Source organism: Spea bombifrons, chromosome 10 (assembly GCF_027358695.1).
Source record: "Spea bombifrons isolate aSpeBom1 chromosome 10, aSpeBom1.2.pri, whole genome shotgun sequence".
NCBI classification, from domain to species: domain Eukaryota; kingdom Metazoa; phylum Chordata; class Amphibia; order Anura; family Pelobatidae; genus Spea; species Spea bombifrons.
This window is the reverse complement of record NC_071096.1, coordinates 33461322-33482452: the sequence shown is the minus strand read 5'-3', so window position 1 is coordinate 33482452 and position 21131 is coordinate 33461322. Positions and strand designations below refer to the sequence as shown.

At 40.5% G+C, this 21131-nt stretch overlaps 1 protein-coding gene across 1 annotated transcript; it reads right to left on the bottom strand.

Moving 5' to 3' along the window:
- Positions 1-1638: 1638 nt before the first annotated feature.
- On the bottom strand, positions 1639-8422 carry LOC128467285 (cytochrome P450 2J6-like). The gene is made up of 9 exons (XM_053448869.1): positions 8235-8422; positions 7326-7488; positions 6046-6198; positions 5568-5728; positions 4996-5169; positions 4691-4838; positions 3944-4131; positions 3344-3485; positions 1639-2008 (listed from the first exon to the last, which is right to left on the bottom strand). Exons 1-9 carry the CDS (start codon positions 8394-8396, stop codon positions 1827-1829), a joined length of 1473 nt encoding a protein of 490 aa, XP_053304844.1. The 5' UTR covers positions 8397-8422; the 3' UTR covers positions 1639-1826.
- Positions 8423-21131: the final 12709 nt, after the last annotated feature.

The window sequence follows — 21131 nt, the reverse complement described above, 5'->3', positions numbered from 1 at the left end:
CAATCTCTAATTTAAAATTATCGGTAGTTGTTTGTTACAAGACGTTTTCCTTACTTTTATGTGGGGTGACAGAGCCAGAGTAATAGTCTGCGCGGGGAGCCTGAACATTCTAAACTTAACCTTCAAACAGGGGGCAGAACCAAACTTTGATTGGGGTCAGCTGTCATTCAATTAACACCTGCAGGTTTGGCTTAAAGAAAAGTCATACAACAGTCGGAAGATAAACACGCCCTCATTGAGTTGCCGTGACTCAAATTCAATAGTTTGATGTTATTTTCCTTGTCTCCGCTACCATAATGGTGACAATGTAACTATATAGTTGGGGTTAACTGCACCGTTCCAGATTTTAAGGGTCGTTTTATATTATGTCCACAAGGCGGCGCTATATGTTCACTTTATAGCCTGATGAAGCCATTTTAAGGGCCAACTATGACATTTTTCCATTATTTTTTCAAAGAACTAATAGCTCATCCAATTTCCAATGAGCAGAATTATTTGTAGAAGGTGGCACAATTAAATACGCTTAATATGCTGAACGTATCTCACTCCGCCACTATTTAAAGGGCTGCCGTAAATAACCTTTTGATTTGGGAAGGAATAACTTTTTTGGCCTTTCTGGAAGCCACACACACACACACCATTCCTATAATGTTTATAAAGGCTCTAATTTTCTTTGCTAAGAGGTTGGTTTATGGTCAAATCTCTGTGTAATACATGTGGATACCCAAAAGAGATGACGGGGAAACCTTGAGCACCCAGGATCCTTATTCCTAACTCCGCAATGTAAAACAATAAAGATTTCAAGTGTCCTTTAGTCTCTTAGTATCAACAAAAATACTGTACGCGCGTATAGAGCGATAAAGTGATTATTATTCATTACTGATATATATAGCACCATCATATTCTGTAGCGCTTCAGGTGGTAATCCCGATCTTTGGCCACTATTTCTGTGCCCTTGGAACCGTTTAATGCCTCTTACTGTAATTACTGTTCCTTCTCTGCATGCTGTATGACCGTCCCTTGCAGGTGTCCTGTTTTTTGTTAAAGACAGAACACAAATGCTGTCACTTTATGTACTTTTGTGTTTTGCGCTACATTGTGACTGGTGTGTAATGTATGTTTGGTACTTGAATAAACTTGATTCATTGTTTCTGAACTAATCAGGATGCTGTTTAAATGTCTTCTACAAACCCAAAACCCATGAAATTAGGAAAGCAATCATTCAAAAGCAGCTGCCTCGCTCTCAGGCCGGGTGATAAGATAATTCAGCAACTGGGACAGAACCAGCAACCATCTGTTTTAGAGGCACCACACCTTACCTTGAATCCACCGGTGATTCAGATTGTCCTCCTCCCCACGGATATATGATCCTCAACTGCTCCACCTCTACGTACATGCAGCCGCTTTAAAAATAGAGACTATAACATTATACAAAGACATCATCATGGGATTGACCAAGCAACCTCCTGTATCGAAGATACTTCTTCTAACCTATACGCCACCAGATAGTTACACATTATTCCGCCCCAGGAATATATGATGCCTGACTGCTCCACATATACTCATTTGCACCCACTCTAAAAAATTACAAATAGCGACAACAACATTATACACTTCAAAGCAAATACATCACATCTGTATTTTTCACATTGCTTTTAATAAAAGTTAGGTTTTTACATTTTTATTTCTTGTGAGTTATACACAGACTTTACTTCTTCAATTGCTGTAAAGTGTCCTTAAGAAATGGGGTACCCCCTAAGTAGAGCCCCCTTCACTCATTGTTCGAGGTCATAATCATTATCCACTGCCCAGTTACAACATACGGATCATCTGCGTGGCACCAGGCGCATCTTATAGCGTTTAGGGGCCTGTGAGATGCCAAACACCGGCGTGAGGTCAGGAGTAGATTTGGGGTCTGGCCAGTGGACTTCAAAGTGAGTGAGCAGAGCCGTAAAAAAGAGGAAAATTTCCATGCGAGCGAGATTTTCTCCAAGGCAGCTTCGTGGGCCTGAGGAAAAACAGAGTCAGCTTTAACAGGAGAGTTCTGGGCAAAGTGTCTAAGTGGAACAGCACCTTTAACTACACACAAAGTTATTTGTAACTCTATTGTGTTAAGTCGTTTTTTCTTCAGGTGTTTTTTTTTTAGTTTCTATGTAAACCCCTGCTTGTGCATCACATACCAAGTGATCCCATCCAGAAAATGTGAATGAGGTCAAATTATTCGATAAAATAATATTTCTGGGAAAGAACCTATCGTTGCCTGCGTTTGTGTCACCATTTCCAGAAAAAGAAAAAAAAACACCTGGATCCAACAATTCCTCTAGTAAGGGTCTGGGTGTTGGACGGTGTAGGGAATGCTCCATTATTACATTGAGCCGGTTGGGTGAAGCAGAGCCTTCATAAAGAACATTCTGCTGCTTTCTCTGTGTTTTGTTTTGATTCCACTTACCTTGAAACACAAATGTTACAATGGTTACTCTCCCCTCGCTGCTATATATCGGGGTAAGTAATCTATACGTCTGTTTGCAATACATATAATGATCATTCCAACTTGTTACGATTCAGTCTTGATGTTACAAATTGGGTGATATGGTATGGTAATACACGACTTTGGATTCGTGTTTAACTTACAGCGGTATATTTCAACCTGCATCAATCTTATTAGCGGTATAGAAACAATATTATTACTTGTTTACTGTCCAAAACACACAATACAAAACCTTTCAGGTTTTACGCCAGCGCAGGTGCATGAGACACATTCTTACTAGCTGTTTCCACATCAGATTTGTTTAAAACAAAATCAAAATCTGGGTGTCACCTGAGCAGTAATGCTCCTAGATGCTCTATTATGTCCACCAGGTAACTTGGAGACCTTTTCATACACATACTGATATGCGTCCAAGAAACTGAAATGGCAAGATAAATATCGCACCTAAAAAAAAAATAACTATCTTTTTCTTTTTTTGCCAGAGGCCTATTAACCTACTGTGATCAGGGCCGGCCCAAGACAAAATGGCACCTGTGGTGAATTTTAAAATGCCCCCCCCTATCTACCCCCTTTATCTCCCTCCGTTTCACTTTATCATTTTGCTGTATAGAACATGCCTTTAGTCATTGACCGTTTCGGTTTGGTCGACATGATGCCAACAAAAAGGTCCTTATGTCACGCTTTCTCATCCGTCTGTATTTGTGGACTGGCTGGAACCTGCACATGTGCGATACCCAATACCACCAGTGTCCTACTTGAACTTTGGTGCAGCCTTTTTGTCTGCTTAGGACACGTATGCTGTATATCATAAGTTATAACACATAAAAATAGAACACGTGTGACAGAGGCACATACCTGCAGAGAAGGGTAAGAAGGATTCTTGTTTCAGTAGCTCCCCATCCTCGCTCAGGAAGTTCTCTGGATTAAACTCGTTTGGATACTTCCAGTAAGTCTCATCAAAGTGAAGTGAAGAGAGATCTGTGATAATGGTGGTTCCCTGGAGCAAGACAGGTAACGATTTATCATAAACAAAGAGCCTGCTAACTAAAAAAAAGTAATGTTTGGGGCAGAAGTACCATGCACGTCTCTGTATGTTAGCATACGGACTTTACATCTAATTCTTGATGACATAGGGAGCCTTAGTTGAGACGAATCGAAGCAGAAAAGTAGTCAACTAGAACTTGGTGGGTGATGAATAACTGCAATGTTACGCGAAAGTGGAGAAAATAGATTTATGGTATAAACTTCTAAATAACAGATGGAATACTCAGTATGAGCTGAACTCATGATTTGTAACAGTGCTGGGGTCCCTTGATAATGTCGCATTGTATGTTTGTGTGTGATATATATGGGTGGATACATACACACACCTTGGAAAATTACATTTCACAAGAACACATTTGACAAAACAGTCTACCAACTGTATAGCCCTGTGGTTTGCGGTAATACACACACCTTTGGGATGGTGAAACCATTAAGCTGTACATCTTTTGTTGTTCCGTGAAGTACTCCTAGAGGCACTATTGAGCTGTAACGTTGTACTTCGTGTAGAAAAGCTTGTGTGTATGGCATGTACACCCGGTCCTCATAATTAAGCCTGCCCCGGTCTCCATGAATCTTGTCTATTTCCTTTAGACATTTCTCTGAAACACAGCCAGAACGCACCTTGTTAAGAACGCTTTAGACTGTTCATTTCCACGGGGTGTAAAGGACTTACAGTACAGGATCTGGGGAGAGGGGTTGCCAGCCATTTTTTGTACATTAGACAACACAAGTATTATAAACGCTCCACGTGGCAAGTCCCTCTGGGTGGTGTCCCATGACATCCTCATCCTGGGACCTCAGACTACAGTGGGAGCGCCACACACATGATGGCCAAGGTGGAGCAATGTGTACAGAGTGAAGTCACTCCATTTTGAATGTGGCGCCAATGTCAAATTTGGTGCCTTTCCCTTTCTATTCCCTATATTAACCATCAGAGAACCATTACATATTGCCCTCTAAATGGCACACCTATGTTGACCATAGTGTATTCTATTGCTCTTGCTTAACCTAGATTGACCCATGGCCACTCAAACGCAAAAGGCTCAATGCGACGGGGAAGGGGTTGGAGAGTGAAGAACTCTTCTGAGACTTACATGGGGGACACAGCGCCCTATCCTGTACCAGCGTCTCCTCTATTATGCTGTGAGTGACGCATACCTTGAATATCTGGAAATGCCATCATGTAGAGCAGGCCCCACTCCAGGCTTGAAGATGTGCTCTCTGTCCCAGCCACAAACAGATCAGACACGCAGGTAAACAGATTCTCATGATCAAACACCTTCTTGCCGTTCTCCACTTCTTGTTCCTAAATAAGAGACCCCATGAAACAGACTGTGCTAAATAGCACCTGAATGCACAAATGTAGGTCGAGTTATTTTTTTCCCACAAATCATCAAGCACTGCTAGGAATTGTTTTCTTAATTCACTGTTTCACTTTGTAAACCTGTTCATGATCACAACACCTTGTCCAGCTCTTCCAGATAACAATCTATGTAGTCTCTGGATACACCGGGTGTCCTGGTTCTCTTATGCTCCTCCAAGATCCTTTCAAGAAATCCAAAAACAACATCTACGTTTCGGATAATCCTTCGGTGTGGCAGCGGGAGATAATGGACAAATCCAAATGCGTTATACAGCTGAAAGTTGGGGGGGAAAAAATGAAAATGCCTGCCCACATATACAATTACAGATCAAGAACAAGATATTTTCTCATCCAATGTGATTTTATATGCATGGTGTATATTACAGATTAAGCATCACAATCCTCTGCAGACAACAAATACCAGCATCTTTTGTATTATAGCATTGTTCTAGCTTCCTTCAGTGCAACAATGTATCTTGCTATACAGCCTAAAGATACTTCATCCTTCTCATCTACTCACTATAATCAGCTGACCACGCTCAACCAGTTATCTGTGGCACAAGGTGAACGCTTACCCAATTACCGCACAGAACTTCCTCACAAACTATTCTCAAAAATAATATTTTATCATTTTAGCAATGTTACTCATTTGATGCTGGTGCTTTTACATACCTGTGCCCAAAAGCTAGAAGCCATCTTCATGTTTTCATGGACGAGATTAAGAATGTCACGGAATGTAGAATCATCATAATCATACCGTCTCCCAAAGACAATGGAACAAATTATGTTGGACACAGCATTATCGATGACAAAGTGAGGGTCGACCAGGTTATCTGAAAAACACAGGCCAGGTATATCACTGAAAGGGGATCACTCAACCTCAACAAGTAAGAACAGGCCACGAACAAGGCTCTCTCCTCACATGAAGCAACAGCAGCCCAATCAAAAGGAATTCTTGAAAGCAAATGGGGTGCCACAACTACTACTGATTGGAAAACTAAGGATTGGATTAACCATTACAATAAAATCATTAAGTAAAGTTATAGTGGACTAAGCTGTTGAAAATATCAGATATGAGCATCAGATCTTTCAGCATCTTGTCCACCACATGATGCTGAAAGATTAAGCAGCAATTGATGTACGCCGTTACCTTTGTTCTGTTTCATATACTGGATTAAATGCACACTCTCCTCGGAAATCCTCTCTTCCATGGAATTTTTGCCCAGGCCAAAGTTCCTTAGTGTGGACAGAGTGAAACGTCTGTGCTCCTTCCAACCACGACCATAAGGGGAAGCAATTAAACCTGGATTGGCACCAGAGGTTGAAGTGGTGATGTTTAACAACATCCTTATCACAAAGATTATTAAACAACAATGCCCCAAAAAGATGACGCACAGTGTACCAAAATGAGGTCTTGTTAGCATCATGTTGGTAAGAGACAGCCTTGAACCAAGCAACGGCTGGCCAGGAGTCATCACACTTATTAAGGAGTAAGACTTGAAGTTGGTTCCTTTACTGATATATCTGAAATGTGTGCCTCCCTGGAATGGGGAGGTGTCACCCCTCTTGTGTCAAAGGATCCTCAAAACAAATATATACCGATCATCCGTAACATTATGACCAATGACAGGTGAAGGGAATAACACCGACCATCTTGTTATCATGGCACCTGTCAGTGGGTGGGATACATTAGGCAAGCGAACATTGGCTTCAAAGTGGTTCAAGTGGTTCAAGGAAGGAAAGGCAGTAAACGGGCGATAGGGTCACGGGCGGCCAAGGCTCATTGATGCACGTGGGGGACGAAGGCTGGCCTGTGTGGTCAAATTCAACGGGCGAGTTACTTTAACTCAAATTGCTGAAAATGTTAATGCTGGTTCTGATAGAAAGGTGTCAGAACACTCCGTGCATCACAGTTTGTTGTGTATGGGGCTCCGTAGCCTCAGACCAGTCAGGACGCCCATGCTGAACCCTCAACTGCCGAAAGCTCCTACAATGGGCACGTGAGCATAAGAACTGGACCACGGAGCAATGGAAGAATGTGGCCTGGTCTGTGAATCATGTTTTCTTTGACATCACATGGCACCAGGATACATCCATGGAGGCCGCGCCTCGCAACTTACAGTTAAAGGATCTGCTGTTTTCATCCCAAAACATTTTTTTTCTGTTTTCTGGGCCATGCCACTTCTTTAATCTCAGGACCTATGTCCATATGTATCTCATACACAGCAGTCTTGGTGCCAGATACCACAGCACATCTTCAGAGGTCTAGTAGGGTCCATGCCTCGATGGGTCGGGGTTGTTTTGGGGGGGGCAAAAGGGGGACCTACACAATATTAGGCAGGTGGTCATAATGGTATGGCTGATCGATGCATTTTATATAATATAGAAATGACATCCAGAGTTAGGCCACAAGGAGTGTATGGGGCTTACCTCGTGTACCAGAGAGGAGCTTAGTAAGTCTGTTCTGAGGTCGGTCTGCAAACTCGTTACCCCTGGTAACCAAAACTTCTTTCAAATCCTTGATACCTCGAACCACCACAGCTGGTACAAAACCCAGTTGTAGACTGTACACTGGACCATACACCTTGGAGAACTAAAAACAAAAAGAGAAGCCTTATATTAGCCTTTTATTAGCGTGTGCGTGTACAGTGATATCTTAGGATAAGCTTTGTAAGAGCACATGTGATTTTTAACCATGTGACCACCACATTCTATTTCTAGCACTGATGTAACTGATTGCATTGTGTGGAAGTAACACAATCAGTGTTACCGGTACACCATGACTACATGTACCGCCCCATGCAACTGGCTCCAACAGGAAAAAATCAGTCATTGCAGTCAGGCGTACAGTGCAGAGGACAAGGTCAGTACACAGCACGCATTGCTGGGATACAAAGGGGCCAAAGAACACTTTACATCATAGAACGACGGTAGTGTATTCACAAATACTTGTGCATGCACACCTAAGTGACAATGCAGGATTACCTATCAGTTGGCAAATAATGGATATTAAAACCTCATTGACACCATGTACATTCAGTCATGTAAAAGCATGTGCTGTTTGCCCCTCTTGCACTTATGTCCCCTCATTAGAGACGTTTCCCCGGCCCACTCCAATGTCTCAATACTTGTTAAGGAATAGCAACACTTAACTCTCTGGCTGTTGTCAAACTATTCTGTCGACTGTGTTTATTTACACTTCCATGGAATCATCTTTAAGACAAAATACAGCTTCTATGAACCTTGGCAGAATATATATATATATATATAACCAATTTCAAACGTCTGTCCTGGACTAACACATACGATGCATTGCGCACAACCCCAGAGACCTCTCACCTCCTTTATATCCTTTAGGGGATTGGAGAAATTAATCTGCAACAAGTTGCCAATGATGGGCAGCGCCAGTGGACCCGGAGGGAAAGACTTTGGTCGAGATATCTTCCACCACAGGAAGCCCAACAGGGCCAGGGAAAGCAGCAGTACTTGGCTGAACTCCATGACAGCTGATTCCTTCTCTTTCAAACAGCGAACACACCTTCCAGTTTCTTCTACAAGCCAAAGTACAGCCCACAGATTCTCCCACACCCAGAACGAACAATGAGAGTGACTGCAATTGAGTTGCACAATACCGTGCCTTACTTCCAGCATTTGGAATTTCAGTAATATCTTTCCAATGGGCGGCCCAGCGGGCGTTGGAGTCCACGGCAGACGAAGAGCCGTAGGCTGCCATTCCTGAAAGTGATAAAACAGAGACGTAAAGTGTGAACAGAGTTCTCTGCATTGAATATGATGTGTTCAGAGGATACAGCTCCGCTCAAAGCAAAGACATTATGTAATAACACATATAAAAATACTAAGTAGGCAACGCAACAGAGGACACATATGGACAGCAAAGAAAAGGTGCAAGAGCTACAACTGGTATATATATCAAACTATACAGTGTATAAAACCATCGATAAACATTAACATCCTGGTATTTTTGGAGAAAAATGCATTTGGCATGATCATAACTTGATAAGAAATTGAGATGGAACAGAACGTTTCGCTGTTCTCCTCTTTAACCTATCCTTTAAGCTATTTAAGGGGGGGCCCCTTGGCCTCGAGAGCTTTTACTTCCACCGATTTATCATTTTGCGTGGGACATTTCTGCTTTTCACGCTTTGCATGCCCTCTGAGTGGAGCAATGTTACACTCCGCAGACGCACAAATCTCTTGCTCCTTGCAAACATCTCCTAATCGGGCATGAGAAACAGGCAAACATTGGGGACAGAGGGTGCTTTTTTTTCTTAATTATCTCATTAGTAAGTTTGCCACCAGGGGGCACCATATCACCATGTACATGCAGGCATTAGCGTGTGTACGCGCACGCTCGCTCGCCACCATGATTTTCCCACGTTTCTCATATCTAACCGGAGGAGAACGGCCAGCAGATCATAGCTAAAAACAGAAGCCACGAAACAAGAACATGAAAGCAGAAACTAGGAGTTTGTCTGTCCCATTAAAATTAACCTTTTCAGTGCCTGAGTTCAGAACATGTTTTCCCCCATAGGAGTCTGGGCCAATTTTCACCATTTTTTCCTATAGTTACATTTAGGTGACAACCTTAGAAATAACTTATACTTTAGGGTAAAACCTACATATATTTTCAGGACAAGCTAAGCTATAAAATAGTTTAGGGCACATCGCGCATATAATGGTAAATATACAAAAATAAAATAATATTGTTTCCCTAAAAAAAAAAATCTTAAATGCACCTTCTTAACCCCTTGGGTGGTCCCCTAAACCCATTGAAAACAATGCATTTTGAGCCTGTATATTGTACGGGCTTTGTCATTAAGGGGTTAAAAAAAATATCCAGGGCTTGTGTTTGCTGTGTAGATATTGGGTAGTTTGCGCCTACACAAGAAAGGGGTTAAATTTCACAATACCGCTAAACAAACGAAATATAGGGGTCAGGGTTATTTCCAGCATTCCAGCCACATCATCTTTTATACCTGTTCCATAGACCCGACCGCCACCTAAAGTCAGAGATCAGATTTATTATTAACTTTAATATATGTTTTAGAGAAGATGCCAAATGGGTCACAGGCCTATCAGCAGCTTCTCTTCCAACTAGACAGAGCCTCGCGTTTAAGAGTAAATGAGGACATCTGTCTTTAACGGAAGTCTTGCATGTACTCTTAAACTTGCCAAATTTCCATCAGGAAATGGCCTTCCCTGGGCAGCTATGGAAAAGTAATTTTGGAGATCGCTAAGAACATGGCTGACAGCGCAGCTATGTAGGAGATACATATGGACATAGGTCCTGAGATTAAAGAAGTGGCATGGCCCAGAAAACAGAGAAGAAATGTTTTGGGATGAAAACCACATTCTTGCAATGAGGCTGTTTCCACTCTTCCATTGGACAGAATTGGGGACTGTACAGTAACGTCTGTCACCTACCACTCCCAAAATCAAACATTGTCCACCCCTTCTGTAAATATCACTTTAACAATACAGGGTCGACTGATTCTACTTCACGTACAATGGCAGAATCACGTTTTCCCGACATTACGATAAAAGGTCCTCTTTGTGTTTCAGAAGGTCACAGTGACCTTTAAAAACATGCCTATAATTGCAGACGATAAGAGAAGCGTAAGTTTTACATAACATAGTTATAAACTATAACACAAACAGAGTTATGCGTGGCAACATTACACACAAGACAAACTTCTAGCATAATCCCCAAACCCTAGGTCGTTTATGGCGAACTAAAACTCCAAGAGAGCCCACCATTAATTTTAAAGAAAATAATTGGCGGGTTATTGGGATTTATACATAACCCAAGTACCAGATTGCAGACAGATAAAAAAAAAAAGAGCAACGGGGCTATTAATAATTATGTATAATAAGTTATTTAAAGTGTTTAGTGTAAATAAAAGAGAGCAGAATACAATACTTAACGTATGTTTAGGCAATGTTTAGGCAGTTCTTATCTCCTCTATCACGGCGTCCATTCAAGACCTATTGAAACAGCTGTGGTGGAAGAAGGCACTATTCCAGACGTCTGTTAGGTCTTATCAATACACAACAAACTCAATTAACTCCAGCAACCTGTAATATAAAAATATGCTGCAAGTCCATAGGGATTATTATGTCATGAACTCTCATATTAGCCTCTTGTCATCAGATTTCACGCAGGAGCGTGCAGATCAACTTCTAAGCATTTGTGGGTTATTAGGGACATCTTCCCTGGACAAATTACTGGGCGCTGATGTTTTGTGTGGCATTCTGCTGTGTAACGGTGGTATTCCAACCAGGTAGATTTCTCAGCTATACTATAATGTTATATGGACGACCATCAGAGCGTCAAGTATCCCGAGTTTCTGAGGCTTATATAAAGCAGGGGAGAAAAGGTCCAAAATCAGAATTTCAAATGGATTGACGTCACTCCATTCAGGATGTTCATTGCGGATGTCTTGTGTGGCGTGGCCACAGCCAGCCACTGTAGTGTGTGGAAGGGGCAAACAAGGAGCAGCTCCCGTCGGAAGATGCAGGAGGATACATCAGACGGCGTGGGGCACAAGAAGTTGGATGTGCTGTATGGTGAGGCAGAGGAGCAGACCCTACTGAGATAGGTCTACCCCGGCGTCGGACCCGTACTGAAAACCGCTCTACTGTTTGAACCGAACAGAATGTATATATTCTCTTTGTGGTGCATGTCTCTCTACCTCTCGATAGGTTATACGATACCTGCCTGCTTCTGCACCAGTGACTCGCTATGGCAGTCAAGGGTCTATGAATACCTGGATATACTGCTAGCCAGGTGCCAGAGCATTGTGCTCACCGCCATGTTTGTATCCTGAGAATTGCTGTATTTCTACTTGGGCTTGGACATTGGGTTTACCCATTTGTACCGTGATTGAGCTGGACCATCTGGACTGAATCTATATTAAAAGATCTATGATATTTGCTAGCTTGGGTCTGGACTTTTTTTTCTGAAATAGGATTGCATTACAGTTTTTTCAAGATTACCTTGCTTCAGTCAAGTATCTCCAAAGAATTATCATACATAATTCATAATAATAATAATAAAGTAGTATCAAAAAACTCTTGAAAGTTTAAAGTTCTTTGATAGTATTTGACCTGTCCCAGCGTAGTACCAAGCAGATTTGCTTTTGATGGGACTCATTCAGAAACAACATTCCACTTGTTTGTATTTACCAGAGAGATTCCACATTTTCTTTCTTCACATTGGCCTGTTTTTGTCCACATCAGTTTTTGTCCACTACTGGAAATTGCAATATTACCAGCCAGCACAATGGGAATAGATCTAAAGCTGCGAACTGTCCCTGAAAAAGAATCCGGAATGTCTGGTTAACTGTGAGCATCCTTTCACTACACGATTTAATGGTAGTTATTTATTTTTAGGATAAAAACAAGACGGACATGACTGTGAATTCATAAGTATTTTGGAGAGATATTCACAAATAAACCGAGAACCAGTGTTATAGTTTCAAATGTCAGACGGCATTATGTGTGCAACCAGAATCTCTACAAGATTAAAAACATTGATCGCTTGCACAAACATTACGGATGGCATGATGTCAATACATGATTAAATAATCTGGAGATGAAATGGATACCTAAACTGCCATTGCATTGAATGCGGGGAAGCTCTCCAAGATGAATTACATTACCATTAATTTGTATAATTCATAGAAGTGTTTAGATTATTTTAAATGAAGACGTGGAAATCTATAAATCGACTTGGAAATCATTTGTAATATATGTAATTATGATTTATTATGTTCAGGCACTGGGGGGCTCAGGAACCGGCTAAAGCCTACTTTTAATTTTTAAAAAAAAGGCTATAAAAAAGGCATCTCGCTCTCTTATCAGAGCTGCAATAACCTTGAAAACTGGAAAGGCAGGGGAAATAGTTCTAGAAATAGCATGAAAAAGTACCTGAAGTATCTTCAAGGAAAGACACTGCTTAATGCCGTTTATAAAAATATTCTCTTTTGTATAGTCAAATGAACGTATAATTCTTCTTTCCGTAAAAATATATCTGCATAATGCATTGCAGACCAGTGTTGTTTGCAATTGTTTATTTGCATCTAAAAGTATATTCTACAAACAGGTCTTTCTGATTTATCTTTAATCTACTATTTTATTGTCTAATATCTTCTATAACATCAAAGAGAAGAAACGCAAACATTATTATAAACCGTTCCACATCACAAATGTTATAAACTAAGTTAAAAGAAACACTATGCTTGATTAACATATCTGAGAAGGCTCAGGGTTTGACCCAGAGTCTCGGGTGTTTGCCCCAATCTCAGGGTCTAGGGGGAAGGGGCAGATTACCAGGGTCACACAGCCTGAAACCGAACCGTTCCTTTTCTACACTGCTGTGATTATATATAAAGACTCCCAGTTGGTGCTTTTGCTACCAGTATGTTATGACCGAAACCCATGTGTGAATGCAGGTGACCCAATTAAATGTATCTTTTGAATAATGGCAAGCCAAGGTTTCCATGAGGACCGGTATTAGAGCCATTTGGGTTAATATTTCAGGAGTCTCAGAGTCAGATCCTTAGGAACGTTCCTAGGCATGGTGATTAGACGTTCACACCATTGTCTGCGACACTAGCACAAAAATGCCTCCAAAAAGAAAGAAAAAGGCACCGTGTAACGCTTAAGGACTTGAATAAAGATTACATCAGAGAACAAGCCATTGGCTTTCTGATTTATAAACCTGACATTTAATGAACAGGAAGCTACAGTCGCTGTTAACCAGCCAAGGGTTTAACAGACTTCATGGTGGAGATTTGTCTAAAAGTCACCATGACCTCCCACAGTCATTGACACGCTGCGTGTGTACAGATACTGCCCACCCCAATCTCCAGCACTTCTCTCCAATATCATAGCGCCAAGTTACCGGTTAAAGACACATGCGCTGCTCATACTGCAATGGGGTTCTACTGGCTGATAACATTTATTGTTAGCCAGACCACTGATAACTCGCCTAGTTTACATTTCGAGGCTTTTCGCTGTTTGAACATTTGAACTTTGTGTTCAGATAGATAATGTGCTAGTTAGTCTTTTTACTTTATTATGTGCAATGAAGCAACCAGAGATACCATAGTGTGAAATGACTTCTATAGAGGTGTAATTGGCCTTGGAGAGCCATGGAAGGCTGTCACAGAGAGATAGCAGGCAGACGCGCTTGATGTGCCTAATTGACCATGGAAGGGACCCTTTTTGGTCATATAACTGTAACTCCATAGTGATATTAGAGGTGTTTAAATGTACAGCTCCCCTGCAAACTCCCTAAGTACACACTACATAGTAAATGGAAGAACAAAGAGGTTTTTTTTTTTTTTTTTTTTTTAAATAATGCATAAAAAACAGATACACTATATATACAAAAGTATTGGGACACATGACCATTACACCAACAGGGACTTTTATGACATCGCATTCTAAATACATAGACATTAATATGTAATTGATCCCCCTTTACATGAGTTCTTCCACACCAAACTCATCCAACCATGTCTTTATGGACCTTGCTTTGTGCCCTGGGCGCAGTCATGCCGAAAGAGAAAAGCGCCTTCCCCAAACTGTTCACACAAAGTTGGAAGCATATCATTGTCCAAAATGTCTTATGTCCCCTTCAGCATTTGGGACAATGCTATGCTTACAACAAGACATGGTTGGATGAGTTTGCTGTGGAAGAACTTTACTGGCCACACGGAGCCCTGACCTCAACTGGTCGACCAACTGGAACAGAGATTGTGAGCCAGGCCTTCTTGTCCAACATCAGTACCTGACCTCCCAAACGCTCTACTGGATGAATGGGTGACAATCCCCACAGAAACTCCCCAAATGTTGTGGAAAGCATTCCCAGAAGAGTGGAAGCTGTTATAGCTGCAAAGGGGAACCAACTACATATTAATGTCTGTGTGTGACAGGTGTCCCAATACTTTTGTCCATATAGTGTATGTCATGGTTGCTTAAGGAGATTAAGTAAGCTATTGAAAAATCTATATTCTCTGCGAGAATTCCAAGAAGCAGTAACATTCATGTAAATGGACATGAAGAAAATTATCTTGTACTTCTTGGTAATGATGTTATGAAATGTAAACATATTATGCAAATATAAGCGCCTGAATCCTTTTAAGATGTTGCTAGAGCTTTAATGATGACTCAATTCAAACAACTTGATTTTTATAAACTTAAGAAGCAATCTTTGATCTCCCCAACTGGCCAATATACCCTATGGAGGGTGACAAGTGGCTGCCATTAATATATATTTAAATGTGATTATGTTGATAGAGGCAAAAATGCCCCAGTTGCCTAACTGCCCATGCCTACAATACCCCAGGCATGCCCATATATGTGGTGCAATTATGGCAAGGCTAAGGGGCATTATACAACTTATGATCAAAGCTCAATAAGCTAAACAAGAACGGAAAATGTCATCATTTATCTAAACCTATTATCTCTATTTTAATTGCTTTGGTTAGTGAACAGTTGAACTCAAGACACTATTTTGTTATATTTTACTTCCTTTTTTCCCCCTCTGACTCTAAAGGTCTATATGCTATATGCTGCCTTTTTATGGTAGGGCTATGCATTTGCTTTTACAAAATAAAAAAGACAGCAGCTATTGCGACAGCCTTAAGAGATTTCCCAAAGAGGTCGGAATAGATAAGAGCAGCAAACGCAATAAAATGAAATAACTTGATTATGGGAAAAACAGCAACTTTATACTAATAGCTTACGCAATATGAAATAATATTTTACATCACTTTCACACATTATATATATATATATATATATATATATACACACACAAACATATAATTTTGCATAGACAATTTTGTTTTTTTTAAGATTTAGAAATTCAATTACTCATTAAAAAATGCAGAAAAATACTCGCCAGACTGCAAGCAAATGCAAACATTTTGAGCCCATATATACGTTTGTGAACGTAGAGATGTTTGTAATTTTTGACATATGTTCCCTTGGGCTGGTCTTGAGCAGCGGACTCACACCCTACTAACGTATGTCAGGGCGTCGCGTGCGTATACTGATTCTGCAGCTACAGGGAAGAAACGCTTCTAGAAAAATATTTTTTTTTTAAAAAAAAATCCTTGACTAAAACCCTTAATGAGTCCCTTTAAGTGAAATTCCACGCTGTGGTCTAAAGAAGAAAAGTCTGCATTTTGCATTTTTTCCATACAAGTCACATACCTGTTTTCAGGCACGTGAACTCAATAATATGCCTACCTGTCTTGTCTCCTTTCCTGTTCACAGCGGCTTAATCTTTTTGCTGTAGTATTTTGTATTTTTACCAGGACTTGGAAGCATTTGGCCAAATGCCCTTTCATATAGAAGACACTTTGGTTTTAAATATAGTTTTCTCTTATATCCCTTTGGGAAGTGACCTGATTTGCCTCCCTTGAATCGGTAGAGCAAGCAATATACCAATTACGTAAAAAAAACTGTCTCCGCGAGTTGACACATATTTGAGGATATTCATTAAAAATCTATCTAATGGGCTCGGCGATTCTAAAATCTGATGTTTTACAAGTTCCATTACATGTAACGCTTAAATGAACGCATTGGTTTTTCAATGGTTTGCCGTCATACTCCAGTTCTCAAAACGTTCAGCTCTAACAAGACGCATCCACAGATTTTTTTTTTTTCCAGCTAAGCAAATGGGCAAGATATACCGGTGCTCACATTATTCATTACACGACGACAACTTGTCTAGCGCTCTATGGAATAAGAGTGGCAGATGTGCAATAGTCGTGGAACGTAGGCAGAGATCGGCATTGGCCAGTGTTCCTCAATCCTGTGGACTGAGACTATCGGAACAGGTAGCTTTGTCTGGAGCCCCTTACCCTGGCTAGTTAGATTTAGTTTTACCTGTATATTCATGCCAATATATTCATCAAAAGGATAGCTACTGAGAAGCTATAGTTTTGGGGAGACACCGTGAACGCTGGTGCCACATCCTCTCTTCTTCTCTTGCGCGTCCAACAATGCTGCTATTTTGACTTGGGGACATAGACTCTAACACACTAAGTTCATATGACATTACACAGAACAATTTAAGTCAAAACATGTAGACCTTTGCCAAGACTCGTTGCAGTATCTTCTAGAGGTTCAAGTATCTAGACCTTGAACTTTGGTGTTTTGAGAGACATTTCCCCTAACAAGTGATTATCATATGGATGCCTTAAGCTACCTACACAATTTGGATATTTAATACAAGCCAAACCCTGCTGCCTATAATACCAGAATCACAACTAATTTGGTGTCTTTTCTGTGACAAAACAACACGCGTTTTGATATAAAGACGTACCAGCAGCAATGATTTAGCCAAGAGTTTTTATAGTTTATAAGCACACGTGAAGACCTTTTTCTGTATGTTTCTCCTTTTCATGAAACTTGTGTGTTAGAGAGCTGAACCCCTCTGTTTGGTTCAGGTTTGCCCTGGCATGCTATTAAACAGCATTCTCACGACAAATGCCTGCTGTGTGGGGTATAATTATGGTTTTATTAACGTGACAGCTCCCATGCAATTATTTTTTTTTTTAAATGAAATGTGCCAGGAATAATAGAATTAATAATAAAAGCAGCTTATGTAATATGCCGGAAGGATGGCCCAATAGTAAATGTCACAGAGATTATGTTCGCACAAGCTCCAAGTATATATATATATATATATATAGATAGATAGATATAGATATATCTATCTATATCTATATATATATATATCAGGCATCATTAAAATATATATTTCACATGCCACTCAGTGTCTTGGGTCATGGAAGCTAAATAATAAAAAAGTATAACACTTCACTACACTGTGAATATATGTTTAGGTTTGGAAACCTGACATGCTTGGGTTCCATTATCAGTATCAGAAACAGAGGTAGGATATACAGAGATTCCATAACCTTGGACATATTGCAGAAAGACTCAAAAACTGCCCTGTCATGTGTATGAAAGGGGTTCTGTTGGTCAGATAGGGCCTCCAGTTCATTTCACCAGGACCATTATGGCCACCTGATGAGCTGCATCTTCTTATCGAGGTCTCATGTACATTCAACTCACATTTGAATCACTTTTGGATTGGATAATGAACTTGTAAATAAGGAACAGTGCCATCCATTTGTGCCTCATTGTATGTATCTTTAAATTGCATATTCTTATTTTATTCTTTTATATAGCGCATGTCTACTGGGAATATGTGTGCATGTGCAGAAGAGCTGATGGTGCTGTGTGCCAATAGACATAGTTGAGCCATCCGTTAAATCATAACTTTCCAAGCTGAATGCTGCTTGTTTTACAGAAACAAAACACCAAAAAGTAAAGATCTGAGGCAATGTGAAGAAAGGAAAAAAAAAAGGCAGCCATGTGAAACCATGAAAAGGGTAGTTATGTAAAAATGTTATGATTACGAAATAAATGTTTTTGGTCATTTAGAAGAATCACTGTGTCAGTGGATGTTTTTGATTGTTTTAAATTGCAGATTTGGGCTGTTTTGGGGGTTTCTAAAACTTTCATCATTTCTTATTGTGAAGGCCTGATAAGGGGTACAAGTGGTTCTCAGGCTTAATGAAGCAGGTGAGTCCTAAGACCATCTCCTGTTCAAAGACTTAACTATTCAAGGAGCACTGACATGTGATATACATACACTATATGGACAAAAGTATTGGGACACCTGACCACTACACCAACAGGGACTTATTATGCCATTGCATTCTAAATACATAGACATTAATATGAAGTTGTTCCCCTTTGCAGCTATAACAGCTTCCACTCTTCTGGGAAGGCTTTTCACAAGATTTCGGAGAGTTTCTGTGGGAATTTTTTCAGTAGAGCGTTTGTGAGGTCATGCCCCGGTTTTGGATAAGGAGGGCTGGCTTGGAATCTCAGTTCCAGTTCATCCCAAAGGTGTTTGATGGGGTTGAGGTAAGGTCTCTCTGCTTTCAGTCAAATTCTTCCACACCAAACTCATCCAACCATGTCTTTATGAACCCTGCTCTGTGCACTCGGGCACAGTCATGCTGGAATAGAAAAGAGTCTTCCCCAAAATGTCTTGGTATATCCCCGTCAGCATTTTGGACAATGCTACCAACTTTGTGAGAACAGTTTGGACAGGTCCTTTTCTATTCCAGCATGACTGCGTCCCAGCGCATAAAGCAAGATCCATAAAGACATGGTTGGATGAGTTTGGTGTGGAAGAACTTGACTGACCGCACAGAGCCCTGACCTCAGCACCATCAAACACCTTTGGGATGAACTGGAAGGGAAATTGCGACCTCATCCAATATCAGCGCCTCACAAACGCTCTACTGGATGAATGGGCAAACATTTTCACAAAAACACTCCAAAATCTTGTGGAAAACCTTCTCAGAAGAGTGGAAGCTGTTATAGCTGTAAAGGGGGACCAACTACATATAAATGTCTATATATTTAGATTGCAATGGCATCAAGGCCCCTGTTGGAGTCTAGTGCTCTAGTTGGAGAGCAATGGATGTATTGTTGGCACTAATGTTAATGTAAGGGAAGTCTGCTTCTTTAAGTGATACGTGTCATGGCTTTCTTAGTTTGGCAGGTTTATTCCAAACGGACAAGTTGATTTTTTGGCAGGTCAAGGTAGGTTGATGCTAAAGCCTGGGTGTGACTAGGGAATGAACAGAAACCGCAAGTCCTCTTCCCTGAACAGGACTTATGTTAAAAAAGCAAAGACTGGAACAAACACAGCTTAACTGTCTGTTTAGTTTGGTCTGGCATGTGAAGTTTGGCATTAGTTGTAATACTTAGACTTTGTTTTATATTGAGAGATTTTGAGTAGAAGTAATGTGCTTCTCAGGCGTATTTGCCATTGTACTATGTGTTATAATACATATAAGTACTAGGATTACTATGCTTTTTGCATTATGGTTGTTTTTTATTTTTAACTGTTAAGTGGCTTTATGTTTTGTTTTGTTTTTTAACAAAATATGTCAACATACAAAACATAGGCACACATCACTCAACACCAATGTGTTCACCAATTCTAAAACAAGTAACTTATATTTAGGGAGGCACAAAGTAACAATCCACTTTCAAAACATGTACTCCAACAGCAAAGTCATGAAGCCCAGACCAGATCGTGTAGAAAAAAGAAGCAAACTCCAAAGTCACACGAGAGGTCAAATGAGGTCAAGAGCGTAAGATGAAAAGCCACAATAAAAAGTAGGACGACATAAGAATAAAATCTAGCGGATTAATTTGTCTGCTGGGTTGATTGGGCTGATAGGGATTTAATAGTCATATGGGCACCGGACTAGTCAGTTAAGACCGTATTGTACAAAACCCATTAGAAAAAGGTTTTTGGTTTATATTAGCTTTAAAATTCTAAGTTTTTATCTGAAATTAAGATGTAACGTTTTTTTTTTCTCATTGCTCCTCAGGATACGTGACTTGGTTATTACATAATTTAAAAAAATATTCAGTTTTTATAGCCTGATCTGGATAAAATCTAATATATCTGTGCTTGGAAATGGTAGCCCAGTAAAGAGCTAAAAGACTCCCACATAAAAGCTGAGGCCTGGAACACGTTCTTTGGTTATACAAACCATGACTTGGACTCTCGTGTGGAATGTGCTAATGCTTTATTAAACAAAACTCCACTTTCAGTTTTTTTTTTTTTACATGGAACGTCACAGCCCTAGCACGCAATGAGAAGCCCCGAGAAAGGCATGCGAGTCTAAGTTTAGATCTGGAAGTTCTAGAAGATTCAGCGAGCATCTCGATTTCACAGACACAGCTGGATCTGAATTAAACACTCCCAAAAATAGATCCGAAGCTTAACACAAAAGCATGCCTCTTGAAGCGGGGTTATGGAAGAAGATCAGAAAAGAGAAAGAGACGCCCCCCTTTACGTAAACTTTTTTTTAAAGCCCCTCAATGTGCCACCATCACTGATTTTATATATAATTTTTACACCCACCTAGGATGTCATTTACCCCCGGGCTGTAAGCAGCCCTTCCCTCTACACTTTCAGCTAACTTTTCCTCCTGTTGTGCGTTCACTCTCTCTCGTTTTCTTTTGCTCTCTCTCCCCCTTCCTCTCTCTCTTTCCCTCTCTCTCATTGCCCTCCTCCTCTACACTACCTCCTTGGGAAGGGCTTTCCCCTCCCCTGCCTCCTCACATTGTCTCCAATATCCATGCATGCTCTGT